Raw genomic sequence first — 10,956 nt, 5'->3', positions numbered from 1 at the left:
TTTGCTTACATACGAAGGGATTTTCACATAACACACTAGTCATTAATACCAACACAGCATTTATGGTTTTTGCTCTTGAGCAACTGTTACTCTTTGTGCGCAATATGAACGTGTTGCCATTGATTTTTTTTTTTTTAAGCCGAGCAACAGTCCCGCTCACCTTCCACGGTGTTGATCCAGTACGAAAGAATCAGGCTCAGCAGTATAAGCCCCATTAGTCCGTGAGGTTACTGGTTAGGAGGAAACAGAAGAAGAATATTTCAAGTTGTCTCATATCTACACAAGTGAAACATATCCAGCGTCATGGCTCCTCTCCTCAGCCGAAAGTAAACTACAGATGGCAGCGCTGCCGTCCCGCACTACCTGGTCTGAGGAGGAGGAGGCTGCCTTTACCTGCGCTGCCTTTTATGTTCACTTCCGTCCAGGTGAGTAAGCGAGGCGGGCGCGAGGAGAAATCAAAGCCATAGGCTGCTGACATGCTGGCTGCTAACTGATTTGTTTCCAGTGGTAAGAAGAATAATAAAGAGGAACATTTATCAGAAGTTCAACACCAGAACAAGTGGAGTAAAAAAAAAAAAAAAAAAAAATTATAAATTGGCCTACTGAGTGTGGTTATAAGGGGTTGTACGAGTGCAGTGATGGAAAGTAAGTGGGCTAAATTTACTCAAGGAAGCCTACATCTATTTTATGCCCTTCAACTTTTACTGTTGCTAAGAGCATAAAATGAAATGCAAAAATTAAAAGCAGTGTGCATCATGGTTCTCTTGTCACTTTTAGATGTCTACAAATTGTTAGCAGAATTTCAATTTAATACAAATTTAAATTGATTTAAATTTAACACCTTCAGGCCCAAAGAGATTTTACAATATTTTACAAAAAAAGCAGATTTATCTTGTGACTTCTTGGAGGGGCCCGATCCTTATAGGTTGGGAACCACACGCCTAAACTTCCAAACTGTAGGCTATGTAAAGTTGTTAAAACTAGCTCTTGCCAAGTTTTATTATTTTTATGAACCTTTATTTTACCAGGAGATAATCCCATTGAGATTCAGAATCTCTTTTTCAAGGGAGTCCTGGCCAAGACAGCAGTATAATGGTTCCATGTTTAAAATATACAGTAAAAAAAAAGACAGTTGGCAATTTACCGTCATCTCAACACAATCACCAGCAGCACTCAGTAACAGCAAATGTACATTTAGTACTGAAATAGTCCTTTATTCTAATTTTAAACGGTGTCATTGTTGGTAAGTAGTCACATTTAAGATGATTCTGAATTTATACCGGGATGATGGTGCAAAAAACTTTAAAGGGACATTCACCAAAGACAGTTTGCGTTCGGAGAATGTCATACATGATTTGCCTATATTATCAAAGAATACACTTCCTGGTAGTGACTTTAGGCGTCAGGAGAGAACATAAGTAAGGAGGCTGTTTTCACAGTATGACCTTAAAAGGATAAATATACTAATGCTACAACCTGCGATTGTGCAGAGAATGCCAAACAACACTTTCATACAATCTACAGTGATGAGTACGGAAACTAGAATAAGTTAAAAATCTTCTTGCTGTATGGCATACTGAGTCCAGCATGTTCAGAGAAGATTGATTTGCATGTGTTTTTGAGTAATATATCACCATAATTCACCATTGACCAAAACGTTGCTTGTACATGTGTTTTTCTTGCATCAAAAGGCAAAATGTATTTCTATAATAGAAACCCAACTTTACTCTAAGTTATTTTGTCAGACGCTCTATATGCTGCTTTAAGGACAAACTTTCTTCTAAGAAGAAACCAAGATATTTGTAGGCTGATACTCGTTAAGTTGCTTTATATATTTCTGGCATTTCTACTTGTATTATCCTAAGTACATTTAGCTGTTTATACTTTATTTGTAACATAAGTACAGAACTTTGATTGTAGGACAGAGCATTTTTACATTATTGTATTGGTACTTTTACATGTCTATTTCAGATAGATAGATAGATAGATAGATAAAGTTAACTTACTTGCTTCACATGATTATTATGGTGCCCGCATTACATTAAGATATTGACTACACCCTCATTACATTTCTACAATAACGTAACAGGCTTGAATTTAGTGTCACTCATATAGAAATGGTTTAGTCATTGAACTCTGGCCAAAGAGGAATAATAAAATACAGACAGACCATGTCATAATCACATACAGGCTGTATACCCCAATTACCCAGACATCATAACAGAAGATATGTTAATCTTTAACGACACAAGATTGTGAATCATTGTCTCACAAGAATGGTCTCAACTTGATGATTGACTCAAGGCAAAACCGAGCATGCAGGCCTATCACAAGATATGAAATATGAGTGTGAATGTGTACTTGTGCTGCGTATAATTCAAGGGGGAGGAGGGTGGAGCTGTGTAGGTGTTGAATCATTGACAGCTGCAGTGCAAATATCGCTGCTTGTCCCAACTTAGAGGAATCTCACAATTCAGCACCACACCCCTCTGAATCTGGGTGAGTCCCATCTGTCACCCCAAACGAAACCCCACCTCTACCCCTCTTATACTAATCCCTCTCAGCCTGCTTTTCTCCTCCATCTTCTTTCAATGGCATCTCTCTCTCTCCTCAGCTCTCTGTACGTTGATCCACCTTACCCAGAAGCCTTCAAGTGTTGGTCTGTGGAATTGCCCTCTCATTTGTACCTCTCCTCTCCTCTCCTCTCCTTGACATTATTTTCTGAATTTCTTAGAAAATATGTCAGCATGATGCAATCATGCACCATTCTTTTTTAATTTCAGATTTCTTTAGCTGATTTAATGTCCTGTCTAATATGATAAAATGGATTATAGATGCTTATGGTGTAATAAGGTGTCACAGTTGCACCATACAGTTACTTACATTTGAACTTGACTTCAATCTTAATTTAAAACATTGCTTTTTAGTTAGGTGTGATGGAAATCCGATAGTAATGTTTGAAGCACATCATGACATCATTTTTAAAGAGCGTCAGTCTCCTCAAAAATTCAGCAATCCATAAATTACTCTCCCACATACTTGTCTCTAAGCACTACACATTTACTATGCATAGAAATGGAGATACACATAACCCTGCAATGAGCCAACTCACCTTCAGGGGTGTCCTCTGATATCATGCTGTCTCGTCTCAGTCTGCCTTCCTTGTCATCAAGTGAAAAATTGAGGGAAATGGAGGGCTGTCAGGCCACTACATTCAGTTCTATTGTATCCCAGCAGTCTTCAGAGTAACAGAAAACCTATTGTAACGGCGCCCTTTTACGAAGCATGGCGCTAGGGTGACCCTGCTGCCCATGCTCCTTGGCTCATGTGTGCTATTGTGTGTGTGTGCTTCTGGAAGAGGGTGAGTGGGTGTGCATGCATACTACTGGGGTCATGTGTGGCTATTTGCACAGGATCCAACTTGCCTGTGTGTGGTGTCTGTGTGCTTGTGTGTGTGTGTGTGTGTGTGTGTGTGTGTGTGTGTGTGTGTGTGTGTGTGTGCAGGGGGAGGCTGGGATGATGATGAGTGACAGTAACAACTGCTGGCTGTGAGACCTCCACAGGACCCAGCTTCTTTATTAAGAGACAACCTGACTGATGTGATAGTGTTGCGCTCTAGAGGCTGAAACTGGTGTGAACTGTAGTGAAACACTCCTGTCTTTGGATTTCTAGTTTGGATTGGGTGTGTGTGTGTGTGTGTGTGTGTGTGTGTGTGTGTGTGTGTGTGGGTGTGTGTGTGTGTGTGTGTGTGCGTGCGCACACGTGTTTGTTCAATTACTTCCTGCAGTGAGGAGGAGGAAGCCGAGAAAAGGATTGCCAGTGCTGTGATACAGCCTCCTTCTTACAGAAGTATGGCTGGAATGCAGGTGTTCACATACATTCGTTTGTGAGTGGAACAAAGAAATAGAGCATAGGCCTACACTATAAAACAATTGAAGCCCCAAAATCATAATGTTTTGACTCAGTGGGCTTAACTAGTTGTACAGCTTGCAACACAAACTATCTTCAGACTGTTGGTTTAGATTAAAGTGGGAGGCTTAAACTAAATGTTAACATTAGCAAGCTTGCTCACCATGATAATGCTAACATGCTAATGTCCACTGTGTTGGTATTTGCAAATTAACAGCCGATGGTAATGTCATTTGTTTTGCAGGAATTAGGGGATAACCCAAAGTAAAGGACAAATGGAAATTCCTACCAGATGATAGTGCTGGATGAAAAGTCAGGAGATCAAAGTATTTACAATTCAGCCTCTAAGGACCATGAATTTCACAGCAACACACCAAATTGTTGTAGAACTATTTTAATCAATTACTACAAAGTCAACCTCATGGTGTCACTACAGAAAAAGGCAAAGAATAAATAAAGTCATTAAGCGTAATCATCTAAGGAACATTAATGTCTAAACAAAATGTCATGGCATTTCCAGGAGCCTAATTCTTTAGATTTTTCAGTCTGGACCAAAGTGGTGGAGTGACTGATACTGCCATCGCTAAAATAACTCCTCACAAGAAACACTTAAATGAAAAACAAACAATCAAGAAACCCCAGGAACAGCAACAGAGGAGTCACTCTTCTTCCTGGAATGACAAATGTGCAACAGTGCAATATGTTCAGACAATTTTTGTTGTCTTTTGAAAACAATGTGTAGACTTAGAGCCAAAAAGGAAAACTGGCTTTGTGACAAAACAATTTTCAGATTATAAAAAGTTTCTTTTTATATGGTTTAAGAAGTAAAGTCATTTTTTTCAACCGATAAAAGAACATTTAATCCTTCAGTTTACCTAGCCTGGAAATCCAGATCCAAATCTGAAAGGATTAAGGGTCTGGCATTGAGTAATGAAAGTCGGCCATCTTGAGGGGAGGCATCAAGCGTGCATTTAAAAATCGCAACACAATTGGATAACACTACGAACTACAATCACAACAACACACGGGGTGACGTATCCAGAGCCCCATACGCTTAGCTACCAGCGGAGCTAACTGGTAGATTAAACTGTCGTCATCTGGCCCGCCTATGTCAGATACACCAAGGTGATTGGTGCAGCTTGGCTTCAAGGGTGTATTAATGAGCAGCAGTACTCGATGCCAGAGTAACTCGTTGAGCAAATTCAAATTGTGCTTTTGCGAGAACTCTGGATTTCCAGGGTACAATTTATCAAAAAAAATGTGAAAATATCCACATTTGCATTTGCATGTTTTTTTTACTAGAACATGATACAGAATGTACTAGAAGGAGATACACATACAGATGGAAAGATAAGAAGCACCATACACCTGTAGCTTGTTTATTGACTGTGCTATATATACAGTGTGAACAGTTTGTTGAAGTGGTGTGGTGTATGAAGTTGGCTCTTGCAGTGATAGCGTTATTGTTCAGACGTAAAAAAGGAAGGGTTTCATCACCAGGCTCATGCAACAGACTACATTTGAATCTGTAGTGGTTCCTCATCAGACCAAGCTTGTGTACTGTTAAGGTCAGAAGCTGTGTTTAACCGTGATGAAGGAAGTGTTCAGATCAGATTAAGGTAAAAGCATTAATACCACACAGTAAAATAATACTGTATATAATATAGAATATAGTAACGATATAGAAAATAGTAAGAAATGCTGTCACAATTACCCAATGCTTGTTTTGTCCAACTAACAGTCCTAACAAAGATAGTTTTACTCTATTATTAAAATATTTAAAAGGAAACACAGTACATCCTCATGTTGTTGGATAGTTTGATTTATAACAAGGCATTGTATTTCATGAGCTCTTTAAATGTTTTCTGGGCAAAAATCTGTATTGCAACTTGTAACTAAAGCTGTTTGTACATTATTTCCTTCTGAAATGTAACAGTAGATAAATTGACATGAATATTATATAAACTGATATTCATTTAGGCTACCAATTTGATCGAGCAATCAATTGGGAAACTAAATCATCTGCAGCATCAGCCTTCTATTAGTGTAAGCTTCAGTATACTATTCTAGTCTATTTGACCACCCTATTGGTTATTTTCTTTTTAATTTGGAAATGACATTATTGAGAGTAACAAGCAGTAACAGTCTGCATCTTTAGGAAGCATCCCATGTGTTGAATTGCTGACGTGGTGTATGACACTAAATGAATGATACTGGATACTGAAACAGGCCTCCCATCTTAACGCCTATGCCCTGGGTCTGACCTTGGGCCTTCTCAAGGGATCAGTGCCATGTGTCCCCTCAGCTGTGGAGAATTAAAAGAGAGACAGAGAGCGGATGAGAGGAAAGCGAGAGAGACTCTACTTGGCATGTGTCTTATGTTCAAAGAGTTGATGCCCTTACAATAGGCACTTGATTGACATGTGTGTGTGTGTGTGTGTGTGTGTGTGTGTGTGTGTGTGTGTGTGTGTGTGTGTGTGTGTGTGTGCTACATGGGATCTGTATGTATATTCCTGGAGTTGGGGTTGAATGGATGGTGTTGGGTGGGTGTGATGGCTAATCTTGATCCCTTTGACTGGCCAGAGATGGAGGCATGGTGCCTTTATGTCTCTGGGATCAGCTGTGCTAAGTCTGAGCTTAAAGGGAAAACTACAAAGGCAGTATGCCTGAAATAGTGCAGGAAAGGGCTCTAGCATGAGCACACACATTGCACTTGTTGCACATCCGATCCGTCATAAGACGCATACATAGGATCAGACATACAAAAAGATATCCAAGCTAGAAAATTAGTTCTGGTTTAAAATATACTTGACAACTTTGGCTCACAGCACCCTCTGCTGCCAGATAATTAGTACAGCCCATTAATTAATGAAAATAATGGACTTGATTTGATGTTCTGCTATTAAAGTCGTAAATGGACACTTCACCAATTTAACATATGAAGATCAATTTTCTTTATGAGCACAGTAATGAATGATGTTTTCTGTAGCTCTGGAGGGAGATCCATATTTTTAAAAAAAAGTTGTTTTGGCTTTGGGTTGGAGACATTTTAATGGAAAGCATGATTAACAAACTGGAGTTGAAGAGTTTGAAAGTTGCATGCTTTTACTAGGAAGTGAAGATAAAAAAGAAAATTGTGATTAACTGCATAATGGAAATTGTAGGATTGGACACTTTTGCAGCTTGACTCAGACAAGGGTTTTAAAGTAAGGATATCATGGCCTCTGCTGCTGGTTTTGACCTTACGTTTGGTTAATCTGTCCCTTAATACAGATTACCGTTCCCCCAGTGTAAGAAAGTGCAGTACTTAATTTCTGTAGTACTCCTTTAAGTCTCTGAATCTTTAAACTTGCCTCTAAGGCTATACAATTAATTAGATTGATGTTAGAGAATACGGCTGGTGATATAGTTTTTTTTTAGGCGACTTGTCCTTCATTACAGTAAACATAGGCATTGTACTTTATTTTGAGTCAATCCCACATACACTGCTGATGTACATACTTGCTATAGAGCACTGTGTTTACTATTCCACAGCCAAATATAGTCACCCAAATTGCAATATCCACTCCTGTTTGAGTTACATTACCTAAAAACTACAATGGCCAGCAATGTTTAGGAACTTATTTAGCGTTCTTTTTCTTCTATACCAGTTTATATTATGAATGAATGGATCCCACATCATGTTGGAAAGTGTTGAGAGATATCTTAATGCATTACTATAGAACTTTAGAAAAATATAGAATAACACCAGAATTATCCTTTAAACTTCCAAACGCAACATTCCAAGCGTGCATTAGCAAAAAGACCAGTCAATGTAAGAGACACAAGTCGTATCTGAGAAAAAGAAGAGCCTTTTATTCAGCACTGTTTTTATTCCAATGTTTTCAAAGGAGAGAGCAAGGAGAAGATTGCTTGAGAATTAGTTGAAGGCGACACGGGAAGCAATGAGGATGACATGTACAAGATTTTTTTTTCATTTTTACATTTTTTTTGCAGCAACATAAGTTCAGAATGGGAAAGCACACTCAGTAAAAGCAGGTTACTGCTTGTATTTTCCAAAGGTAAGCGTTTACTACTACAGTACTTTTGATCGGGGAAAAGCACCGCGACCATACAGCTTGAACCATTTTTCTTGTGTCAAAGTAGTGTAGAGTTCTTACATCAGAAATAATCAATTTGAAAAAAAAGCAAAGCAAACAATAAAACTCACATATTCTTCACTTTTGGCCCTGAACGCGTATGTTTTTACAAATCTTATTCTGAACAAGCCAACCTCAACTTTCATCAAATTCTTGCAAAATACTGCTGCTTTTAAAGTACTTAACATGATTGTTGCATTTATTTTGCATGAGGCAAGATTTGAGATCCAAATTGTTTGGCATGTACACAATTGAGCGGCTGTATAATCAAATGACCAAAATTTGGCCAAATCCTAGCGTTAGTTTTGGAAAGCAGTGTAATCCAAGATTAAAGTAAAAAGAGAAAAGGTAAGGGGAAGTGGTGAGTCATCTATGATATTTCTAGAATGGCAAAAGGCAGAAGAATGTAGAAAATAAATGCACGTAGCCTGCATTCATTTGTTTCAAGCACATTGTAAACCAACTATTTCAAGGAGTAGCTAGTAGTTGCACTGAATTTCTAAAATGGAGCCTCACACCCAAACAACGCCCATCTTAATGGGCAAAAGAATCACCAGAACAGAAGCAATGACAAATAAAGACGAAGTAAAGCACAATGTTTCTTTACAGAGCAGGAAGAGAAACGTTGCATGTGGGAGACAGACGGGCAGAAGTCCTATTTTAGCCAGCTCCTGAGCGTGGCTTTTGTTCCACTTCGTCCATTCTGGTGAACAAGGGGGCTTTACCTGCAAACCCCATAACACCAGCAGACTCCAGCAGAACTAATGAGGTAGATCACTGGTCAAACTGACCACAAGAAGAAAAATGAAGAAAAACCTCCTAAAAGATGTCCATTGGGTGTAAAACTTGTAATTTCATAAAAGTACGGCTCTTTTTTTTCATGTCATGTCTTGAAGATTTTTTTAAAAAGGAAAGAGGGAAAATAAGGAATTACCTTGCTTTGAGTCCGTCACCGTTTTTTTTCTCTCAGTATTGCAGTGGGACTCTCATTGTCTTTATTGCTACCAGGACACTAGATAGCGAAACACTGAATGGAAATCTCTATGATTTCACACACACACGTTTGATTAATCAGATGTGAAATATGACACCTGATCAAGTTCGATAAAAGAAATGTTGGAGAATGTTTTATGTGACGTAAGGAAGGCACCTTTTCCAATAATAAATTCAATAATTACCTAATGAAATGGCCACCATTGTCAGCTGTCGATTGCAGTTGAACATTATTTGATTTTTGTAAGCTATTTTGTGGCAACTTTGAAAGCAAAATGAGCATATTCTGAAACTTTACAATATGCCACCCAAGAATTTAAACTTCAGTGCAAACAAGGTTTTGCAAGTTTTTCTTTTGTATATCACAATTGAAGGAACTATAAATTCAAGAAATCTTGGAAGGGGGTGGTGGTGGGGGGGGGGGGGGGGGGGGGGGGGGGGGGGGGGGGGGGGGGGGTTTCTCAATCTCATGCATTTTAATATCACATCATACTGGGGGAGGGGTGGGGGTCCTCTGGCATTTGTTTGAGAATCCTTGAAGAAAGAGGGAAAAAAGAGCATGTTGTTTCTTATCAAAATAAATCTTTTTTTTTTTTTTTCTGTGATTAGCCAACTGCTTGAGTCCATTTACACTGTCCTCATTTTCCACCACAAACATCGGGGATGTGCAAAAAAGTTGATCTGTATCTGGTCCAATAAGAGAAGGCGTTGACTGTTACCCCTGGGATGTCATTGGCAACCTGCCCACATGCCCTCAGGCTCACAGAGCGGGAATCAAGCCTAAAACTGAACAGACACAGAAAGCAGAAGCATTGATATAAAAACTATTAAGTAATATTTAACAGCAACATTAGGATCTTACTTTGACCTACACAGGCACCTTGTGCAAAGGTTTCATAAATTATATCTTTTTACAACCTGTCAAGCCCAAAATATTCATTGATGGCTTATAACTTATGACTTATAACTGATCTGTGAAGCATTTTATATTATTAACTATGAAGATGTATACACAGACACACACACACACACACACACACACACACACACACACACACATATTAGAACGCTCAGAAACTAAAGTGTACCTGTGATTACTTGCTGAGTTGACTGTAGGGAGACGAGTTGTTGGAAGAGTCCACTTGTTGCGGTGTGCCATTTTCCTGAAAAGCAAAACAGTATCTCTCATTTAGAGCGTGATAATAACTACCTTCACTGTGTTTGCACTGAGATAATTGATAGTTTTGAAGGACCAACACTAAACACACAATAACAGCTTAAGGCCCTTTGAGTAGAAGATGACTGGAGTCGCATGGGCTTTTATGATGTAATATTCTAATACAATTATTGTTTTAAGATATAATCAGAGTTAAATGGACACCAGTTATAAAGCTGAATGTCTTAAAGTGCTCATATTATGCTTATTTTCAGGTTTATAATTGTATTTAGAAGTTATGTCAGAATAGGTTTACATACTTTACTTTCCAAAAAACATCATATTTTTGTTGTAGAAAATAATAAATTATTAAAATTATGCAGCGCTTTATCATAGACACTCAAAGCACTTCAGAAGGGAGGATTGCACATTGTTGCAGCTCCTATTTTCCTCCTGGGTGTTGACGTCTCTGTTTTAGCTACAGAGTGAGGCATCTCACTTCTACTCATGCAATATAACATGTGTTACAGTGATGCACGTTTGTCACTAAAGTAAAGGCTGGACTACAATAGAGCTGTTTGGACCAGTGTGTGAACAGTGTTTTCTGATGGAGATGGTAAGTCCCTTTGGGATGGACTTTGGGCTTTTTCCCCTTTGTAAACCTACAACGTGCACAGAAATATATACACTCACCGGCCACTTTATTAGGTACAACTGTCCAACTGCTTGTTAACACTTAATTTCTAAGCAGCCAATCAC

The 10,956-nt window shown here is 38.7% G+C and overlaps 2 protein-coding genes across 3 annotated transcripts in view; both read right to left on the bottom strand.

Annotated features, from left to right (window-relative positions):
* Positions 1 to 3,367, bottom strand: part of itgb6 (integrin, beta 6) — a 13,778-nt gene extending 10,411 nt beyond the window's left edge. The window contains exons 1-2 of one of the 2 annotated variants that reach the window (XM_034869581.1): positions 3,113 to 3,367; positions 161 to 230 (exon numbers count right to left, since the gene is read on the bottom strand). In XM_034869581.1, coding sequence (XP_034725472.1) covers positions 161 to 215 — 55 coding nt within the window. In that variant the 5' untranslated portion in view covers positions 216 to 230; positions 3,113 to 3,367. Of the gene's footprint in view, positions 1 to 160; positions 394 to 3,112 lie in introns of those variants that run through there. The other variant, XM_034869570.1, reaches the window with a different exon arrangement.
* A 6,248-nt stretch (positions 3,368 to 9,615) lies between these two features.
* Positions 9,616 to 10,956, bottom strand: part of rbms1a (RNA binding motif, single stranded interacting protein 1a) — a 17,595-nt gene continuing 16,254 nt past the window's right edge. The window contains exons 13-14 of the mRNA XM_034869590.1: positions 10,130 to 10,204; positions 9,616 to 9,827 (exon numbers count right to left, since the gene is read on the bottom strand). Of these exons, the coding sequence (XP_034725481.1) occupies positions 10,136 to 10,204 (69 nt within the window). The 3' untranslated portion in view covers positions 9,616 to 9,827; positions 10,130 to 10,135. The remainder of the gene's footprint in view (positions 9,828 to 10,129; positions 10,205 to 10,956) is intronic.

This window comes from Etheostoma cragini, chromosome 1 (genome assembly GCF_013103735.1).
Source record: "Etheostoma cragini isolate CJK2018 chromosome 1, CSU_Ecrag_1.0, whole genome shotgun sequence".
Classification (NCBI taxonomy): Eukaryota; Metazoa; Chordata; class Actinopteri; order Perciformes; family Percidae; genus Etheostoma; species Etheostoma cragini.
The sequence above is the reverse complement of the archived record's forward strand: the minus strand, read 5'-3'. Positions and strand labels throughout refer to the sequence as shown.